The following is a 23,322-nucleotide window of genomic DNA, read 5'->3' on the forward strand; positions in this document are numbered from 1 at the left end:
GGGTGGCTTCGTCAGCGGGGGTGGTCCGGCCACCCTATAGTTATTTTTAAAATTTTAAATTTTAAATTTTTTTTAAAGCATAAATAATATTTTTTTTATTATTTATATTAATAGGACATATATACCATTTATGGCCATAGGATCTCTTTAAAGAGATCTTGGCCATTAACTGAATATTTTCCCGTCTAAAATGGACTGGAAAGGATCCTAGTCCCCAATCACCTCAATCTCTTGTAACCTAGTCCCAAAAGGGTCAAAACCAAACCAAATTGCATTACTTTCTAGTTTTTATTTTAAAAGTAGGACTTTCTGTCTCTTTTTTATTTCTAAAATGTTGTACATTTAAATTTATTATTTGATTAAAATTGAATAATAATTCAATAAATTCATCCAAATTTAACGATAATTTAAAAACCACCATCAATTTTGAACACAGAGGTCCTACTATAGGGACTTGGCACAAATTAAATTATTTGTGCCTTCCATTAAGAAGATGAACACATCAATATAAAGCAACAAAATTGAGTGTTGTGAAAACACCAAATTTTTATCTTTCTCTTTTGATTTTTTTTCTTTTCTTTATTTCATGGTTTTTTGAATTATGTGGATGTGTCCTAACATTACTCTTAATGGAAGGCACAAAAGACTTGGTTTGTGCCAAGTTCCTATACAAGTTATTCTCATAACATTACTCTTTCATAAAATTTCACTTTGACCTACTTCTTCTAATTACAATTTGGCCTCAACTTTCTATGGACAAAGATTTCCTCCAAACTTCTTTAACCTAGTCTATAAAAGTGACATGTGTTCCTTAAACATGTGAGATGCACATGTTTTTTTAATAGTAGGCACAAAATTTGAATAAATTTTATTAAAAATTCATGTGCATCTCACATGTTATTAAAAAAATTGACACATGTCATTTTTATAGACTAGGTTTAAGAAAATTATTCCAATTGAGTTTGGATCGAGTAAAACTTGAGAAGTGCTACACATCCCAAATTTTATTTCCAAAATTAGTTTTTAAATGATGTGTCACCATCTCATAAGATTTATTATTTTGGGAAGTATGTCACAAACTCATAGGATGATGACACATCATATGGGAACCAATTTTTATGAATAAAATTTGGGATGTGTAGCATTTCTTGTAAAACTTTGTTTGCTTTTTTTTTATTATTTTTTTATTATTATTATTTTTTTATTATCCTTTACTTTCTTTAATTCCATCCTAACCCCAAGCTTCTCTCAATTCTTATCCTCTTTTTATCCATATATTAAAATGAGGGTCACTACACTTGGCTTGATCGTCAATTTCTTTCTATAAATTATTTTCTTGCAAGTTACATTTGTCTTAATTGCATGGGAGCCCTACTAGAATAGGAATACGATGGAGCCCTTGGAACAAGATCGAACAGTACGAATAAGTAATCATACTCTCCATACTAATCTCTAGTTGAGGTTATGATTAATTGATTACTAACTAGCAGACAATTTTCGGATGATGACTGCAACGTAAAGAGTTACTAACAGACACCCTTTGGCTTATTATTGTTAGGAATAAGTTTACAAACCAATACCCAAATATACATACACTCAAAAAGATCAAAAAGAACAAAAGACAAGATTGAATTACAATATTTCAATATTGAAGAGAAAATATCAAGCTTCCCACTTGCTTATTCTTGTTAATTGCTTACTTAATCTAACGTACATAATATCCTTATATAAGGATTTCTTATATGTGAACACATACGTTACTAACTTACAAAAGTCAATAAAAGCAATTCATTAAGTTGCTACATATTAAAGCCTAAAATAGATGTGCCTAACTTGCTTACTAAAAATTAATAAAAGTTGCTCTAACAATTATAGTACTTAATACTATGGTTACAAAGTCCACAAAGGTGGCTAGCACTCAAGAGCTAAAACTAAAAATTGCAAAATTTATTAAGCTAATTAAAGTAAAAGTTGCGCCGAAATGCTATAATTAATTAGAAGGAAACATGTACACTTTATTGCATACTTTATTTGACTTTGCATTTTTATTTGCACTTCCAACAATTATTACAAGATAATATTGTGTAGTATATATCGAAAGTTTTGGAAGAGTTCGGTCGCCATATTTAATTAAGCCAAAATGATCTAACATACACTATAAATCACCACCTTAGCTTTGATTATATGCGATAAACTGCACTGCAGTCTTCCGAGATGGCAAGGCTAGTTTTTCACTTGGATTACTTCATCATCATCTGCATAACTCTAGCATTGTCAATCAGCTGCAGGGCATGTGGGAGTACAATATTGGAAAATACTAGACGTCCCTTCTTCATATTTGGAGACTCAACTGTTGATCCTGGCAACAATAATTACATCAACACCATTCCGGAAAACCAAGCAGATTACAAGCCATACGGACAGAATGGCTACTTCGGAGAACCCACAGGACGCTTTTCTGATGGCCGTGTGATTGTAGATTTCATAGGTAATCATTTAATCAAAGTAGTAAAATAGGAGTATAGCTCTAGCATTACTTCTCTTTTTTCATATATGCGCGCCAACAACCATCAAACTTACTGATCGAGCTTAATTATCTTGTTAATACAGCGGAATATGCAAAGTTGCCAATTATTGTTCCATTCTTACAACCTTCAGCTGTATTCATCAACGGTGTTAACTTTGCATCTGGTGGGGCTGGCATCCTCCCAGAAACCAATCAAGGACAAGTACAAAGAATTTTTTTTTTTTTTTTTTTTTTTTGACCATGATATGATTTGTGAGGAGGAAATGATCACTTTCTAAAGTAATGGCTTAATGTTGTACGTTATTAGGTGATTGATTTTCAGACCCAAATAAAAAATTTCGAAGAAGTTGAAAAATCATTAACACAAAAATTAGGAGATGCCAGTGCAAAGAAGCTGATCTCGGAAGCTGTTTACTTCATTAGCATCGGAAGCAACGACTATATGAGTGGTTATTTAGGTAATCCAAAAATGCAGGAATATTATAACCCTGCACAATATGTTGGGCTAGTAATTGGGAACTTGACTCAGGCAATTCAAGTAAGTTTTTTCCTTTACGAATGAATTAGAGAAGTGTTATTTCCTAAACTCGCATGCAATTGTAATTGACTAATTTTTCTTTGTATCTTTTATTCAGGTGCTGTATGAGAAAGGGGGTAGAAAATTTGGGTTTCTAAGCTTGTCTCCACTAGGTTGCTTACCAGCCCTTAGAGCTCTGAACCCCAAAGCCAGCGAGGGTGGTTGTTTTGAAGAAGCATGTGCACTAGCCGTAGCACATAATGATGCTTTAAAAGCTGCATGTCCTGGCAAACCTTGAACATCTATTGAGAGGATTCAAGTACTGCAACTCCAACTTCTATGATTGGCTGCATGAGAGAATAAACAAACCCTCCAAATATGGTACGTGTGCCATGGCCATAATCTGCAATTAAATAGATTGGAATATTTCTAATTACAAGTCACAACTTTTGCTCGTGAAGGTTTCAAGGATGGAGTACGTGAATGCATGTTGTGGAACCGGACCATATGGGGGCATCTTCACCTGTGGAGGCACAAAGAGGTCCAAGATTACCAATTATGCGACGACGCCGGCGATTATGTATGGTGGGATTCTTTCCATCCAACAGAGAAAATCCATGAGCAATTTGCCAAGGCTCTCTGCAGGAATGGACCCCCTTCCTCTGTAGGGCCATTCAACCTACAAGACCTCTTCCTTAGCAAAGAGAAGTTCACCAATATTGCTGATGAAGTTGATGACCCTGATAGCCAGCACTTCCCCTACGAAAGTCAGGATTACTTTCGGGCTCACTGATCCTATTTTCTGAGTGTCAACATGTTATTTGAGTAGTGCTTGTTTGTTAAACCAAAAGAAACTCTGGGTGTTCCCTTAGATGTCTAGTGATCAAACTGTACGTAATTCAAGAACCTTTGGCTGCACTGCTACCAATTGAGCTGGGAAGTGCAATCTCATGGATTTTGGACAACAAAATTATGTACTATTCCTACTTACTAAGCTCTAGTTTGATTAAGTACCCCACACCAACCCCCCCACCCCCTCCCCCCCCCCCCTTGAATTCTAGACCATAACATGTACTGAATCTTGGGGACAAAAATGGGTTATAATTTTCAAGACATTTTCCTCTCCAGGAAAGAAAGTTTTTCCAAATTTTTACTGATTAGACAGACCCGCGGACAGCGGACTAAGTCCAACAAGTCTCAAAGCCAATCTTCTTGTTAATGATTACAATCCCCTAAACATAGAATATATTGACCGTATTTCAGCTTGAGAGGCTTGCGGCCACCCGATAGCCGCAGCCCCTGATCGGTCAAGAAGGCTGTAGCCTGTACTTTTATTTGGGCCACACGTATCATTAGCAATTAGACTCACCAACCCGAAACTCGTACGGAAGTGTTCGAAATTCCGAACACTTACCAGGTGACAAAATTCAATTGGGCCGGTTAATGTGAAAAGGATAAATAAATTGGAGAAATTTATGTTGTAAGCACACAGTGGCTGACCAGGAAATACGATTCTGCACGTGCGTGCGTTTAGAATGATCTACACATAATTGTGGATTAACAGAAATATATATATATATTTCTGTATATGGTTGAAATCAATAATTGTGCAAGTGGTATATTCTTCACGTGCCTGCAGCCCAAATGGCATATACTACAAGTATACAATTTCCCACAAGTATCTGGGCTATATTAATGGGATAGATATATTAATAATTTTGTTATTGGGATGGTTAGTAATTTAAATAATAACAGAATTTTTATGAGTATGGGTGAAACTAGGATATTAGATATGTGGGACAAAATTATTTAAAATAAATAAATAAATAAATTAAGAGAGTAAAAAATTAATTTTAAAAGTAAGTATTTGACAACCGAACCGGCCCATCCACCGCTCAAACAGGTAAGTCGCTTAGAAACTTTATGACATTTACTTTTCAAAACAATAAATTACTAAAAATTTATATCCATATTAATTATAATTCCAATTTTCCAAACCTCCGCCCCCACTCGCCCTGAGCAGTGAGCGTAGAAGGAAGGCAGATATTTTGTTCCTGGCACGCGTAAAGACTCTGTTGCCTCAGTCGCCATCAATTCATGTATTATTTTTATTTTTGACCTTTATCTTGTTTAATCACGTGTGTATATCATGTTGTTTTATTTATTGCTTCATAAATGCTTACCATCTTTTTCTACTCCTAGATGTTACCGGCAAATATTTTAAAAAAATTATTAAACGAATAGAATAGACATTAACCCATTTATAAATATAATCTCAAGTCTACCTTCAAAGAAGTACTACTCGAAAGAAACGTAAAATTAAAATTACAAAATATACATTCGTAGAGTACTAAAAAAAAACTTAAAAAATATTGTTTACACAATTTGGAAAAATTTCACATCGCTAATAAATCAAGATATATATTCTTCTTCTTTCACGTTGCAATTGCCAATTTGGTATTTTTTTATATATGCTCCTTTTTTTTGTTGTTAATTTTTTTTGCATCTTTTAATGATTTAGGAAATTGAGACGCAGTATAATCCCAAGGTAAATGGAAATCAATTATTGGCAGGCTGCCAGGTACCAATCGTGGGTGCAACTGCATGTGCGAATAAACACTTGGAGAACTGGTTTGGTTTGATGACTGCAGTACTGCACATCACCATATGATTCTTTTAAATGCAATGAAAGGCATTAGCAGATTATAAATTGCACAATCAATTTTCTGGTAAAGCCATTGAAGTCAAAGCTACGTGATCGCCTCAAGTTTCAATGAGTGACTCGGTCGAGGCACAACGTTTTGGTGGTTACAACTTAAAAAATTTAGACCACAAATCCACATATATATTGGGTCATGCCTCTTTTTACGACTAATAACCGGAAGGAAATGCTTTCAATTCATCCCAACTCTCTTTTATAAAAAGTTTTCTTCTTCTTTTCAAAGTACAAGTATTAATAAATAACTTAAAATATAAGACACTCACTAAATATTTAAAACCATTTTCACTTTTTTTCAAAATAAAAATAAAAATTACTTTCCAAAACACATTAATAAATGAAGCCTTGAAATTTCCTTAACAGCCTCGATCTATACTGAAACAAATGTTTCTTCTTGTGACACAAATATTGGAGAAGCTAGCTTTTCAATACAAGATTTGTCTGCGGTTAAAATAGCCATAGAAAAAGGGGACTCTCAAACAAACACAGTCACTTTACCTCATATTGAAATATCTCCACAATAATAGTCTCAGACATTTTTGGTATGCTTGTCTCTCTCAATGGTTGGTCGACCTCCAAGATTCACATGAGCATGAAATTTTCCAATCTCAGTTGAGCAAAATGGGTAGCTTTATTCAAATGTTTTGGTAGTATTTCCACTTTAATTTGTTTTTCCTAATCTTCCTCTTGATATTAGAAAGGATCCCTTCTAATTTATATTTTCTTTCTTTCATGGATCTAGATAAAATAAAAATAAATAAAAAACGAAAGGAAATGATTGTTCTTAATTAAGTTTCTTATGATATCTATTTATTTAGTTATATATAATGAAGAGTCTAATAATGGATCAATAGAGACACCAACATAAAAGCAATTTATTATCCCACAAACAGAATATTTAAATGATAAAGTTTCATTCAAAATAAATTGAGAAAGAGTTTTCTCAGTCTATTTAGATTTTAGACCAACAATCATGTATGTATCTAAAATACATGCTATTTTTATTAAATTAATAGATTGAGTTGAAAAAAATTTATCTAATCTAATTTAAATTTTTTTGTTTGTCTTTACTAAAAAGAATAAAGGAATAATAATGAGAATATTGATAAAAAAGTATGCCCAATAAATACGTGGAGAAGTTTGCCAAGTCCAGTTATATATTGTCCATATCACAAGAATTAGTAAGGCTTTTCTTCTGGGGAAGCAAAGACGAGTTAAAAAGGAACACGTTAAATGTCAATTAGGTTGGTGAAAAAAATAGCAATGATTAAAAATGGGAAATTCCGAAATTCGCAGAATATAAAAACAATAAGTATGAGTAATAATGTAATATGATTATTATGTGTGGATGGATCGGAGACCCAAGTTGTGGTGTTGATTTGATTTCATACATCTCTTTTGGATCTGAGCTTCTCCTTTCTCTGTGTGTGTCTGTGTATCTTTGAAAAACAACAACAGCTTCATATAAATAACACCGCCAATTATTAGCTGCTCCCTCTTTCTGGTTTGGAACCTCCCATCTCTTTCCTGCTCGGATCTTTTCCAACCTCCATCATCGTCTTTCTCTCTATATCCGTACACACACATATATATATACGTATATATTCCGTAAATATATATATTTTTGGTAAATATTCGATCTCTCTCTCTCTCTCTCTCTGCCTTGCTTTATTTGATTCCGTTGCCTTCCCCTTGATCAAAGATCTCAGTCTCTCTTGCCAAATAGGAGCGTTGGCTGGGAATGGAAGGAAAGGAGTTGGTGTTGGAATTGTAAAGGAATAAGAATAAAAGGAAGAAATAGTAATAGTAATAGTAATAGGGGAAGAGGTCAAAGAGCATGTTGTATTTGAAGCAGCCGAATTCTATTCACTCCATTGTATGCGAGACTTATTCCAACATAAAAGCATGCCATTCCAAGAGTAATCCCTGAGCCTGAGCCGGAGGCTCGGGGAGGGGGTTGATCTGGAACAAATTGTATCAATGGCGTCGCCAGAGAATGGGCCGTCCCTCTCTTCCTCTGCCGCTGATGACGAATCCTTTTGTCCTCCTCCTGCCCACCCTTGTATGCACAAATTCAGGCTCTACGAGACTCGATCGGTAATCTCTCTCTCTCTCTCTCTACTTTCTTCCCCGTATGCATTTTATATATATATATATATATACATCTCTTCTCTTCCAGACGAATTTGGTTTAATTTAGCACTTGGTTTTGTTCCGCTACATTATCAAATTCGGTGTTCAAATGTCATGTTTAAAAGCAAGTGTAACTTGTTCTTGGATAGTGTTTCTACTAGAACTAGAACAAGTATTAGAGGTTTAGCTGGTTGGCGCATTTTTCATATCTTGTTGGATTGGGGGAAAGAAGAGTGTGGGGGGGGGGGGGGGGGGGGGGGGGGGGGGGGGGTTTGGAGTCTATGGTTGAGTTGAGTTCACAATCGTCAGCTACTGAATTTTTTTCTTACTCCTTTTTACTAATTATCTTCTATGAAATGATAGCTGCCATTTTGATATGCTTATTACCATTTGGGAACAATCTTGTTCAGCTTATGGCACTTCTCAATCATTAGGCCTTAATTTATTTATTTAACATATGATAGAAGAACTTTTCTTTATGAAGATATATATTTATCGGCAGCATATCGTCATCTTCGCCTATTTATAATATGTGAAATATTTGGTTAGCATGAAAGATACCCTTTAACTGGTTTATTGTGCGTTGCAGAAACCTGTTATGGACAAACAGACTTATGATAATACTTGCTATGTTTTGTGCTGCAGAACTTTTACATGATAGGAAGGGACAAGAGTAGAACATACTGGAGAGTGCTAAAGATTGACCGGTTGGATCCATCAGAGCTAAACGTCCGTGAAGATTCGACCACATATACGGAAAGTGAGTGTTCTGATCTGTTGAGGCGGATAGATGAAGGGAACAAATCGACGGGTGGACTAAAGTTTGTCACTACTTGTTACGGAATTGTTGGTATGTGGACTGAAGTGCATCTTATTAAATTATCAATGTTATAATAGTGCTCATAGTGCTTTTCTGTTTCAGGGTTCATCAAATTTTTGGGGCCTTATTACATGTTGATTATCACAAAAAGAAGACAGATTGGTGCAATCTGTGGTCATAATGTATATGCAATCTCCAAGAGTGCGATGATTCCGCTTCCAAATTCTACTGTTTGGTCCAGTATCGCTAATTCTAAGAATGAGAACAGGTTTTAGTTCCTTTTGCATGTAAATGTATTTTTTCCATGGTACTTGTGAAGAGAACCATGAGTGTTACTCGGCTTTGTATCTGTATTTTGTGAAAGTTAAGTGTTTCTGTTGTGATTCTTCCATTCTTAATTTCCCTTCAACTGTTTGGGAACAAGCTATCTCACTTTGGAATACATTCTCATATTGCTAGACAATTTTTATGTGCTTCAAATGTATAAGTTCGAGCATAATAGTTTTATGAATACAAGAATATGGTTTGAAAATGTTAAATGAATATCTTTTTGTTGGCACCATGGAAATATTTTATTCCTTCCTAGTTTTAGTCTTTCTTAGAGATATCATGAATTGGATTGGTTAATTATCAAGTTAAATTAATTGTTTCATCGTTGATTGGTTTGAATTTTTTGAGGCTATATGTTGTTGAAGTTCTGCAAATTACAAGTGAAGCTTGATATGTTTTGAGTTGTGTGTATCCATCTATATATAAAAAACCGAGTTTCAAGAGGAACAACCATTATTTTTTCTCATGATAGTTGCTTATTTAAATGTACATCTTTCTTCTTAACCAATTGTTCTTGCTCCAAACTTTGTTGGTATTGCTGCTAACTTTTTTATTCTATGTTGGATTGATGGCTTAGATACAAGAAGCTCCTATGCATGGTGGATCTCACAAAGGACTTCTTTTTTAGCTACTCATACCATGTTATGTGTAGTCTTCAAAAGAACTTGTGTAATAAGGAGACTGGCCCGGTTCTCTATGAAACAATGTTTGTCTGGAATGAGTTCTTGACTCGGGGAATCCGGAATCACCTCCAGAATACTTTTTGGACAGTTGCTTTAGTATATGGCTTTTTTATGCAGGTAAGGAATTCATAATGTTTTTGATGATTGGACTATAATAAATAAGTTAGGGTGGATGAAGGAATTGATCATTATGTTAACACAACTCTTTTATAGCTGTTGCAATATTTCTTTTCTATTCCAAAGTTTCTTGGAATTTCATGGACTCTTTTATGCGTACGAGTACTGACATTAACATCGATTTTTAAATCCTTAGAACTTTAATTTTACCTACTTCTGATGCTGTTATTGTAAGATTTAATTCATTACTTAAGGTCTTTCTCTTTGAAAATGAGATCATTTAGTACTTTCCTCTTTATTGTCTATTTGATTCTACTGGTCTTCTAAACATGCTTTTGTTCTTTTGAGTTAGTCTTATGAAGTGGGTGTAATGCAGATGGATGATATTTTGGGATGTACCTGTGCAACTGATTATTGTTATTACTGGTTTAGTAAATTCATTGAAACTTATTGAATCTGTTCATTTCTAATGTTGCCTGCCCAACTATACAGATAATAACTATTGTAGATTTCTCTGATGGATTCTTGCTATTTGAATTTAGGCTAAACTTTCTCTATCTGGACGAGAGTTCAAACTGACCCTCATTGCGAGACGTTCTCGTCACTACGCGGGCACCAGGTAGGAGTACATGCAGACTTATTTTCCTGTATACACTATGTGCTTGGCATGGGATGGATACATGCATGAGAAAATCACTTTTTTCTCCATTTATCAATGATTTTACATTATTACTATAACATTTGAGAAAACTTGGACCACTCTTTCTCAATGTTCTTTAGGATTGCACTGTTGTAATACTTCCTGGATTCAAACTGCTTATATGGTTTTAAAACCTTCCACAAGAATTGGATACTGTGTTCTCTGGTTACCATTTTTAAATAATAAAGATGATGTAATATGGTTAAGCTTGGGACTTTATTTATATTCTCAGTTGACTCCACATAACATATGAAGCCTCTCACTTATTGTTTACTTCTTATTTAGGTATCTGAAACGGGGTGTAAATGAGAAGGGCAGAGTTGCTAATGATGTCGAGACAGAACAGATTGTGTTTGAGGATGTTCCAGAAGGTTTTCCCATGCAAATAAGCTCTGTTGTCCAGAACCGAGGTTCAATCCCTCTTTTCTGGTCACAGGAAACTTCACGCATGAATATTAAACCAGACATTATATGTACGTCCTTGCATAAGTACTAGCTGCTGAGTGTTTGTCATATATTCCTTTAACTGACTTTTGCTCTTTTCCAGTGTCAAAGAAGGACCAAAATTATGAAGCCACCAGACTTCATTTTGAAAACCTTGCCAATAGATATGGAAACCCCATAATTATTTTGAATTTGATTAAGGTGAGTTTCTTTATTTGATTGATGGGTTTAGTATTTTTCATCATCAGTCGCATTCATTGCCTTCACATCATCACCATCACTATCATCTTTTTTTTTTCTTCATATATTGTTGGAGATTACCTCAAGGAAAAGATATTTATAGTCAATGAAAGTTGGGTTGCGCTTGTATACATCCTATGTACTTGGGTTGTGACTTTGCGCTCTTTAATGATATCTCGTTTACTTATAAAAAATAATATACTTGATTGTTTGTATTTGATGTATTATTTTTAACGTCCCTCGCGCTTGCTTTTTGAATTTTGGCAATCAATAGGCACACGAGAAGAGGCCTCGAGAGTCCATTCTTCGTGCAGAGTTTGCTAATGCAATTGATTTCGTTAATAAACATTTGTCAGGGGAGAACCGTCTTAGGTTTCTTCATTGGGATCTACATAAACATTCTCGGAGGTATATGTCTAACACACTCAGTTCTTGTCCCTTTGTTCTTTCAGATAATGCTATTTCTTTAAACTTTGGCTTCTACTGAAAATCATTTCTTCCCCCCCACCCATTTCCAGCAAAGCTACAAATGCTTTGATACTTCTGGGCAAAGTGGCTGCAAATGCATTGACGCTAACAGGATTCTTTTATTGCCAAGTAACACCAGTCTTTAGGCATGAAGGGTGTCTAAGATGGCTTTCCTCTGAGTAAGCATTTTTCCATCTCATCCCAGTATCTTCCTGAATCCTTTTTGTGATTTTGATCAGCATGACTCTTCATGCATTCTTAAGACTTGCAGAAAGGAAATTAATAAAACTTGGACATGGAAAGCAAGGGCGTAGATTTTTTTTTTTTCCAATGATCATCTGGTCATTTCATCAAATGTAATAATTAAGACTGGCTACTTTACATGTTTTCTACTAATACTTTTCTTATCTGATGGTGTGGCTGGCATTTCAAATTTGATGCAGGAATGTGGACAATAGTAAATTTTTTCCCCAGAGACACTGCAACAATGATAACGGGGATGCTGATAACCTAGAGAGGAAACTCAGTGGTGGTAATAATGGTGCTACTAGTGTTGCTAATGGGTATCACTCTGTCAAGCCATCCATGTTCCAAAAGGGGGTGCTCAGGACCAATTGTATTGATTGCCTGGATCGTACAAATGTTGCACAATATGCTTATGGATTAGTAGCTCTTGGGCACCAGCTTCATGCTCTTGGAGCCACAGACAACCCAAAGATAGATCTTGATGCTCCTTTGGCAGATGATTTGATGGGGTTTTATGAGAGAATGGGTGACACGCTAGCTCATCAATATGGTGGCTCAGCCGCTCACAATAAGGTAATTCTCACCTTTGATGCTCCTTCTATGTGCATAGTGCTTAGTACTTTCATAACCTTAAGTGTGATGTGTTGAAATTATGTATAACCTTCTTTCCTTTTATTTCTGCCATCCCAAATTCGATCATACAGAATTACTGGGTTACAGTGTCACTTTAAAAATTGTTCTATTGGTCTAGGGTTTGTCTATGTTAATCCATTGAGATGCTGAATGTGCTAAATTTTCAACTGACAAATCCAACTTCTTTAAAAGTTAATCCATTTCGAGATTAGTCTGATCCAATTGATAGCTTGTATGTTCCTAAATATAACATAATATCAACCATTATGTTACCCCAGAACTAATGGGGGATGTAAATTCTGTATATGGCATTAGATAAGGTTGTGTTTCTTTTCAAAGAAGATACATTTTGTAACTTCACTAGGAGATGAAAAAAACTACATTGTCACTGCCACTCCTAAAATCGAGGAAAATCCAAAAAATCTACCCAAGAGAAGGATAAGCTGCAAGAGGAATCCTTCCAAGGATGACCTTTAAATGTCCTACCAGTCGTCTCCCTCCAAACACACCACACTAGGCATAAAGGAATAGCCTTCCCAAATCTCACTACTACGATGCCTACTAAATTGTTCTGTCCAACTAGCCAACTTGTTGGCCATCGACCTGGGCATATACCCAATTTATCCCAAACAAACTAAATACAAGCGACCTACACACTCTAGTCAAATTGCAATGGAGTAAAAGATGGTCCACAGTCAAATCTTTCTCGATCTTGTGTCTCACTTATTACTTTGTAAATGTTTCATCTCTGAGCTCCTTCTATATATGTTCCGTAGTCGAGTCAAATTTTCTCTATAATATGGATTGATTTTCTCTTTTGTTGATTATTAGGGTTGGAGTTGTTTCATTATTGATTCATTTAACCATATGCAATGTTGTTAGACCACTTGGGATTTCCAGTGGACCAATGAAGAGAAGAATTGTTTCCTTGTTAAATCGATCCAGATATGTGGGATATACCCCAAGTTAGACTGGATCTGATTTGATCACGGGCCTAGTTAGTCAGAAGTTCATCCTACTGAGTCTCCTGGTGTGAGAATATCGTTTTAGTGGCAATCAAGAACTGGGCAGGCTTCAAAATTATATTATGGATCAAATAGTTTGCTTTGGAGATCTGTTCTGGTTTGTTTCTGGGAAGAGACATCTATATTTTCAGAACTTTAGAATTGTGGGGTTCTAAGCTACACTTGTCTTCAATAGGAAGGGGCTGTTGTTCTTGGCAAGACCAGCTCCATGTAATGGTGAACACATGCATTTAGTGTTTGTGCTTAATACTAAAACGTAATTCATGCCTGGTTATCAATTTTTGAACTAAATGTGGCTGTTTCACGCTCAACACAGAAGTTATCAGAATGAGGGTTCACAAGATTTGAACTAAAGAACAACTAGACTTCATACTAAGATGGTGAACGCTAAGCATAAGTTGTTAGGAAACTGTTGCACACTTATAACACTAATAGCTATGCTCATAATTTGGATGTAAACTGGAACAATAGCCTTTGGGGATTTGATGGTGATTTATGCAGTCTAGTTTGACATGGTTACTGGTTAGGTACCTGGTTCTGTATCAATCCATTGACACTTCTACGGGTATTAACTATGTTAACTGCCTTTTTTTTATAACTATGTTAACTACATTGCCTAAGTAATCATGTAAATCTTTACTAATGTGCTTCACTTGTTTACTTTTTCAATTTTCTGACGCCATAGATATTCTCTGAGAGAAGGGGTCAATGGAAAGCGGCAACCCAGTCTCAAGAATTCTTCAGAACTCTTCAACGGTATTACAGCAATGCTTATATGGATGCAGAGAAACAAGATGCAATTAATGTGTAAGTCTTGCATTTGAAACCTTTTATTACTTTCTAGGAGCCAGTTGTACACTTCTTTACAAATTGGAAATATATGTCAGGGTGATTTTCTAGTTGGGGCATCTGTTTTCAGTGTTTGGCACTATCTTGGCTCAAATAACATAACTTCACTCCTCTTGCCTGTTCTAAGTATAGATTCTGTGGCAGTGGGATGAGGGTTAGAGAGTGGCATTACTACAATTCCATTACGTACTGGCCTTTGGGATAACTAGTAATTTAATATGGTATCAGAGTTGAGATTCTGAATTTGAACCCTGTGCCCATAATTTATCGCCCATTTCAAAATATTTCACGTGTTAGGTCTCACTTATTGAAGAGAAATTTGAGCTTACACGTGAGGGGAATGTAGATTATTAATTCATTGATTAAATACATCATTTTCTATTTGCTTAAGCTTTTGGGACAATTTGTGATTTAATAGACCTAATCTCATTGGTATCAAGTCAAGAAAGAGTTGGAGGTGGTGTTGGCATTTGGGGTGGGTTTATTCCTTGTTTTTTATCCCACTTCTACCATTTTTGAAAAAATAAAAAAAGGAGAAACAAATATGATGCAGCTAATTCCTTTTGCTTTTACTTCAGGTGTAAAAGTTTGCAATTTGTATTACAGTTTTTTTATTCCAATAACTTGTGCAGATTCCTGGGGCACTTTCAGCCGCAACAGGGCAAACCTGCTCTCTGGGAACTGGATTCAGACCAGCACTGTGATGCTGGGAGGAATGGGCATGCAAATGTGGCTGAAGATGGAAGGTAAGTAGCTGGCTAAATTCTGAATCTCTAGTTTCACTTGATCTCTTTCTTTTAAGAAGCATTCTTGAAGAGGCTTGGCTTGATACTCAATGACTGCTAATATATCAACTTGTGAGAACTGAGGTCAAAAGTTGGTGCTTCAAATATACTTCATATCATTAACAGCATATGATTTTGATAAGAGGCATATAGGGTATACTTTTCAGTTATCGCTTATTGTACTTTGAGGTAATCGCTGATAAGAATTTTGGGCCTAAGGCATTAATAGAACCAGTTGCACCGTGCTCTAGGGTGAGTTATGTGGTACCTCTTGAGTGGGGGCTTTTTGGTGTACCACCTTTGTACTGGAGCCTTGTTTGTTCTATCTTCTTTTCTTGAATGTAATTTTACTCATAAAAATGATTCAATTGTCAAGTATAGAATGGAAAATAGTAAATCTTTTCCAAGATTGCAATGATTTAGTGGTTAAGATTCCACATGCTTAAAGGGAAGGCAATAGAACAGTTGATTATTTGACTAAAATAGGACATGATATTCAAGAAAATAAATTTTGTATCATGGTTTTCCGAGAAATTTGACTAGAAAATATTATGGATTGTTCTCTTTGAAGTTCGTGCCCGTCTTAATTTTCTCTCTAACCCCCCCCCCCCCCCCCCCCCCCCTCTCCCCAAAAAAAAAAAGAAAAAAGGCTGAATGCTTTTATAGATTGCTGGTTTTTCTAATGGTTATGCATACTTCATGGATTGCTGAACTGCGAACAGTTATGCTTGCTTTAACCAATATATCTTTTACTGACATTTGATGCTACTGAGTATTTGACGCGTGTTGAGTTATGTATTTTCTAGGTCAATTTTCAAACGATCCTTATCAGACGGGAACATTCTTCAAGAAAGCAGCTCACCTGTGTCAGCCACAAAAGAGAAGCATATTTCTAACTCAGTTTTGTCTGATCTATCACAAGGAGCGAACAACTTTCTATCTGAGTCATCACCAGAAATATCAACTTGTGAGAGTGAAATAGCTTTTTCAAGGTTTGGTTACATCATTTTGCCTTTGTTGGATTCAATAAAGTCCGTGTTCGATTAGTTGACCTGCTTTTTTCCTTTTTCTTATTTCCTTAGTGAGTACTTTTTTTAGATTGAAAAAGAAAAGAAAAAAATACTTTCCTGCTCAGCTGCACTTTTAAGTTCAGTTGACGTGTAAATTTCTCTTACAAAAAAAAAAGGGTGTAAATTTGAGCTTTAAAAGTCTTTTGCCTAGCAGGTTCTATTAACGGAAGTACAGCTATGTTGTCTTGTTAGTAAATGGCTATACAATGAAAGTTATCACAGCAGTCACTCTATCAGTGTCATTCAATTAGTTTAGTTTCTTTTGCCTTGATTCAATGAAGTAGTCTGGATACATGTTCCTTGTGTTGCTTAGTAACGGCATGGTACCGCAAATTTGTGGCTGTTTTAAGCTTTCCAAATGAATTGATTCGAGGAAAATCAATACACCAACTAATGTATGGGAATTTTGTGAAATATGAGTCAGTCCTTGCTTCCTATATTCTAGCATTCTGTCCTCTGGGACTAGGGTTCTTTTGGTTTCTTTGCATATTACAATGGTATGACCTATTTGTTGGATCCAATAACTGGGGTTGAGTTGAAAATTTCATTACATGTATATGAATCATTTAGTAGCAGCAGGTAATAATGCTATGGAACTAGGGGTTTTAGGGTCTGCTTTTGGAGATTGAAGGATGGATGATATTTTCATGTTTAGCTCCACAGTCCGTCATCTTGGGAAGAAATCTAGAGCCCAGAAAATTAGAGAAACATCCCCTACCCAACCCAGTCATGCACGCATACAGACATGACACATGCAAACAGAATGGCTGGATGGTGGTAGTTGGAGCAGGTTCAGGGTAAAAGAAAAAACTTATAAATCCTCAAATATTTGACCAGAAAATATTGGGTGGGACTGGATTTTCTGGCTTGGTGGGCGTCAAATAATTGTCAAAGCTTTGCCAAAATACAGTCCAGTTTGTCAGATTGGTGGCAGGCACATGATTAGATCCATTGGATCTGATTGGATAGAGAATTTTTTACATTGGTTTTGTGTTGAACATGTTTGAGGGTTACAAAATAGCTATTTTGATTTTGTTGATTACTTTGTCTCACAAGACAACCTGTATTGACTCCTCCACCGTATCTCTTTGAATAAGTATGTATTTAGTTAGTCTTACCATCTAATTTTGTTTATTTAGCAATTAATTGGGTGATATTACCATTTGTTATATTCATAATGAACGGATTATATGCTGCAAGGTTTTGTTTTGGGGTACATTATCTGTAAGTTCCACATGATTCCTTACCTGATTTGACTCGTCCCCCGTGGGTGTCTTTGTGTAGGTATACTCCCTCAATGCCTCGCAGGCAGCTTTTTGGAGATGTGCAAAGAGATCAATGCATTGAGACCGATCATATTTACCTCTCGGAACATATGTTCAACTGCTCAAATTTTCTTGACCTTGACTGGTTATCTTCCTCTGGGAATTCATGTGAGGAAGAGCAATTCGAGAGGTAATTTTTATTTAGCTCTAAGACAGTGACAATCTTGTTTGTAAAATATTGGAAAAGCCCAAACATAAAGAGAGCCACCTAAGCATGAAAAGGTTAGTGCAACGATCCCAAATTTTTTTTCGTAAAAATCCCAGATGGTATATAAAAAAGGTTTTGAAGTTAGGATCATATCTAAATTACCCTTCCCAGTGCCCAACTTTGGAAGGATAGATACTTGGTAATGGCCAGTTTTTTAAATAAATCAGTTGCTGTTTGATTCTCATTACTAGTGTGATTACTTATAGTTTTGGTAACAAGGATGTTGTATGACATTTGAATATTAACTGTGCCCTTCTGCGCGTTGCTTGAATATACATTATTTATCAAAAAAAAAAAAATGACATTTGAATATTAACTGAAGAAGTTCAGTTCCCTCCATAAAAAATGGCTGCAGGTCATCAATACTCACATACTCTCCAGTTGCTGGGCTATCGTCAGAAAATGTTGTCAATGGAGTGATGGGAGAAACTACCCCCTCCTCAAGTGAATATGCATCCAGCATGAAAGTAAGTACTCTCCTTTGGATGTTAGTAGTCTTTATGTAAAACTGTTATTTTGTTCTGTATGGAGACAGGATCTTAGCTAAAAGTTGTAGTACCGTATGAATTGTACATGCACTGATGGAAGATTAGTAGATACACTCAAGTATCTCATTTGCAGCCGTCTCTTTGATTGTTATCTTTCTTTCAATGAAAAATACAGTGATCAAGGAGTGTTATTTTGAATGGTTGTTGGAGGGAGAAACAATTAGTTATAGTTTTTTGAGACTTGATTGAGGTGTGAACCCAATTTCATATTTGGTAGTTATACAACAAAACCCAGAATGAGCAGGGTGATATGTTCTAATGTTGCTTATTTTCCTGTGCCATGTCATGTAGGGAAGGGAGCGTACTGGAACAGAGCTATCCTTGGGTGGAGCACTGAGTTCCGAAGTTCTGGAGGATTTTTCAGATAGCTTTGTGGACTGGGTGAACCACGGAGAGACACTCTGCCATTGAAGTTAGGCTAATTGTTTTGTTATTCCACCTAGTTCGGTATATTCCCACTCTCTGTATCTCAGGTTGCTGTAACAATGCTGATCCACGGAGAAGAGACAGTAGAGAGTATAGCAAGGGTAGCAGGAAGAAGAGAGAGAGAGAGAGAGAGAGAGAGAGACCGGTGCTTCTTATAAGATGTTCTCCCAATAATCAATCTGTCATAGCCCTGTCTACGACTAACGGCATTAAATTCCATCGGAGAAACCCCAGTCAAAACAAAACACGATACCAACGTGCAGTAGTAGTAGTAAATAGGCAACAGTTAAAAATTCTTTTTGGAGCTCATTGTTTTCTTCCTCCCCTTGGACTCCGTAGGTCTCGCTCCTGTAAATATTATCAGCTCCACTTTTTAGAATTGCAGGTCAATTGATTCTTTATGTTATTTGTGGTGAAGCATGCATGCGATCCAGGTGCTTGGAGGAAAGTCCTATAGCATTGTAGCAACTCCCGTCGCTTGAGCTGTCTAGCCGTAGAGCCTGGAGATCGAGCTCGTGTAGACCTACTTATCTACACTTTTTTGTTCATTTGACGGACGTGTCTTTTTAAGCCAGGCTTTTTGTAAGTTTTTGCACCATCCATTGTAAACTGCAGGCACAAGAAATCTGGTAATAGTTAATACATAAATAATGAAGAAATGAAAGAAGTATAATAAAATTATAATATTCTCAAATGACCCAATTGGACTTTTTTTTCCCTTTATATGTAAGAGGTCAAAATTTGGATGTGGGAGACATCAGGATAGCTTAAAACATAAGAAGAATGTACGAAGAGAACATGATTAATACCGTTAAGAGAGGCGAGGCTTGTTCGGTTAAAGACTTCCCAAGGTGAATAGACTATTAAAAGGAATTACAGCGTTGCACATTTTATTTGCATATATCATCGCTGTCCTTCACTGAAAACCCTTGAACTTCTACTCGATTTAACAAACCTCTCTAAACTTCAAAATTTATCAATTTTGTCTCATGAACTTTCAATTGCTCTCAATTTGAATCTTCTTCGTTAAATTTAGCTGTTAGAAATATCAAAAAAACAAAAATATCCTTGATTTTTGTTTTTTTTTGTTTTTAAATAAAAAAACGTTTTGAAATTAAGAGTAAAGTTAAATTTTTTAAAAATATCAAGGGTATAAACATCATTTAACATTTAAAATCTGACGGAAGAATCAAAATTGATTGCAATTGAAATGTCAATGGACTAAATTAAGAAATTTTAAAGTTTGAGGAGAATTTTTCATATCAGATTGAAGTTCAGGGTTGAAGTTGCCCCCAAACATTATCTGCATAGGCTACTCTACTTGTGTACCGGAACCAGAAGTTTCAATGGGCAAGTAGATACTTCAGTCAACCATCCAGCTAAGATGTGTTAAGTATCATTTTTTATGCAAAAATGTCTTCGGAAAAAATAAATTTTCTCGAGGGAGCGTAGCCGGATCATCAATTCCTTAAGTCGAGCAGCATAAATTAATTTTTCAACATAAACCCAAAAATACAGGAAAAAAGTGTCCAAAGCAGTCCTCCAAAGAGTAGCATCTCAACAACACGAATGACACGAGGATGGCACCGGAACTACTCTTAGAATCCCAAAGCTTCCTCAGAGAACATGCAACAGAAATGAAAGACTCAGTCTCTGGCAGAAAGGTCAACCAAGAATGGGAAAAATACGGGTTATGTGCTCAAACGGGACGCTATCTGCCGCATTTTTCTTTAGCTCAGGATGGTTGAATTCATTGCGAGGTAGGACAATGAGTTGGCCCCTGCCATGACCTTTCTCAAGAATCCAACCACTATTTGCTACCTGGTGCTCAAGGAATTTGTCCAAGGACAGACCTTCGATGTTGATAGCCTGTAACATAAAAAATTATCAATGCTCATGTCACAAAGCCTAACACATTTTGTTCTTCTTTTAATATTACACATCCTACCATGCATAACCTTGAAATGTTTGGTTTCCATTATCATACTGAAATACATAGTCTTCATCAGCCAAGTGTTCTATTCCTAAATGACACAAGCCCTATACCAGCTACAAGGAACTAACCATCAAACCATATTCTAGAAATACAAATCACCATGTGTGGAAAGCACATAGTTTCAAGGCATACCTCAGCGAGCACAGGTCTAGAGACCTTTTGATAAGTCAAGGAAAGGACATGAATTGCATAGGCTTGTATTGCTTGCTCAAAACCTGCATTTTATTTACTTATAAGCAATAATAATGTATGGGCACTGCACCCTAAAACCAATAGAGGAACAAATAGAAAACAGCAGCAAGAGCAGTAACAAAAAATGACAGAAACAATATGGCCAGCACAGAAGTTACACTTTCTAATTGTTTCCTAGAGCGGCAAATCAGAATAATGAGTCATGAGCCATTTGAGCAGTAAAGGAAATAACTCAAATGTTGATAGCACAAGAACTTTAGTCAACAACATATTATGCGGGCCACGAAATGATGACAACAACAACAATAACATCTGTGGTTTACATGCTTATGAAAATACCATACATACAACTATGATACCAGCAGTTGGATCAATATGATCCAAAAATCATAGCCATTAAATATCATTACAGAAATATCTGGAAATTCATTACAATAGCTATAACACGTCCAAAGGAGATATAATAAAGAGGGAAACCATCTGATTATCCAAATCTATAACACCATCTAAAAAGTGTAATATCAGGAGTTGTTGTTCTTGTAGTTGTACGAAAACGTCTCTCCAATGTGTCAAAGGCACTCTCTGTGAAAATAATGACGCCCTACTGTTCTCTTCATAATTCCATAAAATATAGGTATAAAGTGATTCTTCTACTAATAACACGGATTTTTGATAAATGGATTCAACTAGGTAAATGAAATATTTAAATAGCCTAAACAACCGACATATACCAACAAATTTACTCCATCAAAATTCATTACTACCTGGCACAGCTTCAACTATGTGACGACTCTTCGCCGCTTCATCCCAGAATTGACGGAATCTTCCTGTCTGCAAACAAAGCAGGTAAGGGGTGTTCATACTGGAGGCATGGCATATATGAGCCAAGAAACAAAGCAGAAAACATACCTCCAAGTAGTGTGAAAGAACAATAAGAGTCTTGAACTGCTCCTCCATTTGCTGATATAATCAAACGAAAGAAAGAAGGAAAAGTTTGAACAACAATGGCTATGTAGACCAAAAGTTGAGATAAAAGAATATATATCAAATGATATTTTTTATACCATCTATAAAGAAGCTTATGAAAACTGAAGAACTAAAGAAGTTTAGCAAACCATAAATATCAGGAAGCAATTTGCTCTGTCTCATGTAAAAGAACCCTATTTATACATAACCTCTCTCTCTCTCTCTCTCTCTCACATACACATGATATATCTATATATCTACTTGGGTAAAACTTTGCTAGAAATCTATAGCAGGGTCATAAACCATGTGATATTGGTGGCAGAATCCAAAAGAAAAAGGAGAAATATGCAAAATCAGAGAGAAAGATTTACCACTCGTTCTGGAATCAAAAAGAGACACAGACTGAAATCCGGAGCTGGCATAGCCATCAGTGCCTGTTCAATGAACGAAAATATTAAAAAATAATAATAATAAAAAAAAAAAATAGAGAAGAGATTTTATCTATCTAGGCAGCAATGTGTTGGAAAATAATATACTAATTGGTTGAAGGAAAATAGGCATCAAGCAAAGACCTTAACCAAGATGCGGGAGACAATTTGGGTGCTCATTCGATCTGGCTTAAACTGCAACAACCCAATACATGAAAAGGTTTTACTCTTCTTCTTTTTCTCAAGTAATTAACAAAGAAAGAACAACAACAAAGAGATGTACCAAACCAATTATACATGTATGAATGAATGAATCAAACGTGAGAATACAGCTACCTGATAAAGGCGAAGAAGGCAGAGATTTGCATCAAGACTGTATGTTTGTGACGACACCTGGTAAACCAAACAAAAAGAAGCGTCTCTTTATCTTCTTCGTTCGTTCGTTCACCGCCACAAGACAATCACATAACTCAAAGATTAGAGATTAGCGTGCGTACCTGCTCGTTCACGTAGTTCTCCAGATCATTAAGGATGTCCGGATTGTAAGGATTCACCGCCACGAGCTGCTCCACCGTGTACTGCACCTCCACCTCTCTTCCCATTTTTATTTTTCCCAAATCGCGAACCCTAAAACTTGTGTGTTTTTTCTAAGAGACTCAGAGAGAAGGATTTGGGTTTCACTGGACTTCCGGATTCAAGAACCAACGAGGGTTTTAGGCTATGCGTTATCTTAACCCCCCAACACTCTCTATATTCACCTATATGCCACCGCTTCCTTTCTTTCTTTTTCCACCGCTCTCACTCTCTTAAAAAGGACATTTAAAATACTAATTGGAGAAGAATATTTAAATTCTTCCCCAATACTCTCTATATTTACCTATATGCCACCGCTTCCTTTCTTTCTTTTTTCACCGCTCTCACTCTCACT

The 23,322-nt window shown here is 35.9% G+C and overlaps 2 protein-coding genes and 1 pseudogene across 4 annotated transcripts; 2 read left to right on the plus strand and 1 right to left on the minus strand.

Moving 5' to 3' along the window:
* Positions 1-2,214: 2,214 nt before the first annotated feature.
* On the plus strand, positions 2,215-4,054 carry LOC132166718 (GDSL esterase/lipase 5-like; annotated as a pseudogene). The gene is made up of 5 exons (XR_015909504.1): positions 2,215-2,488; positions 2,611-2,729; positions 2,835-3,065; positions 3,163-3,429; positions 3,514-4,054. The product of XR_015909504.1 is annotated as a GDSL esterase/lipase 5-like (transcript).
* Positions 4,055-7,096: 3,042 nt separating this feature from the next.
* LOC132165388 (Phosphoinositide phosphatase family protein) lies at positions 7,097-19,410 on the plus strand. Of its 2 annotated transcripts, XM_088511675.1 has the most exons (17): positions 7,097-7,390; positions 7,490-7,860; positions 8,541-8,745; positions 8,818-8,983; positions 9,623-9,845; positions 10,388-10,464; positions 10,831-11,018; positions 11,093-11,190; positions 11,504-11,637; positions 11,748-11,876; positions 12,141-12,516; positions 14,287-14,408; positions 15,083-15,196; positions 16,042-16,227; positions 17,590-17,760; positions 18,194-18,305; positions 18,678-19,410. In XM_088511675.1, the coding sequence occupies exons 2-17, from the start codon at positions 7,744-7,746 to the stop codon at positions 18,795-18,797; spliced, it is 2,538 nt and encodes an 845-aa protein (XP_088367801.1). In that variant the 5' UTR covers positions 7,097-7,390; positions 7,490-7,743; the 3' UTR covers positions 18,798-19,410. The 2 variants fall into 2 exon arrangements, with proteins under 2 accessions (XP_088367801.1, XP_059431906.2); XM_059575923.2 differs by having other exon boundaries at positions 7,097-7,860.
* Positions 19,411-20,174: 764 nt separating this feature from the next.
* EIF3K (eukaryotic translation initiation factor 3K) lies at positions 20,175-23,147 on the minus strand. The gene is made up of 8 exons (XM_059576192.2): positions 22,892-23,147; positions 22,731-22,787; positions 22,539-22,589; positions 22,338-22,400; positions 21,910-21,960; positions 21,765-21,831; positions 20,941-21,023; positions 20,175-20,681 (listed from the first exon to the last, which is right to left on the minus strand). Exons 1-8 carry the CDS (start codon positions 22,994-22,996, stop codon positions 20,478-20,480), a joined length of 681 nt encoding a protein of 226 aa, XP_059432175.1. The 5' UTR covers positions 22,997-23,147; the 3' UTR covers positions 20,175-20,477.
* Positions 23,148-23,322: the final 175 nt, after the last annotated feature.

This window comes from Corylus avellana, chromosome 11 (genome assembly GCF_965113065.1).
Source record: "Corylus avellana chromosome 11, dhCorAvel1.hap1.2, whole genome shotgun sequence".
In the NCBI taxonomy this organism is placed as follows: domain Eukaryota; kingdom Viridiplantae; phylum Streptophyta; class Magnoliopsida; order Fagales; family Betulaceae; genus Corylus; species Corylus avellana.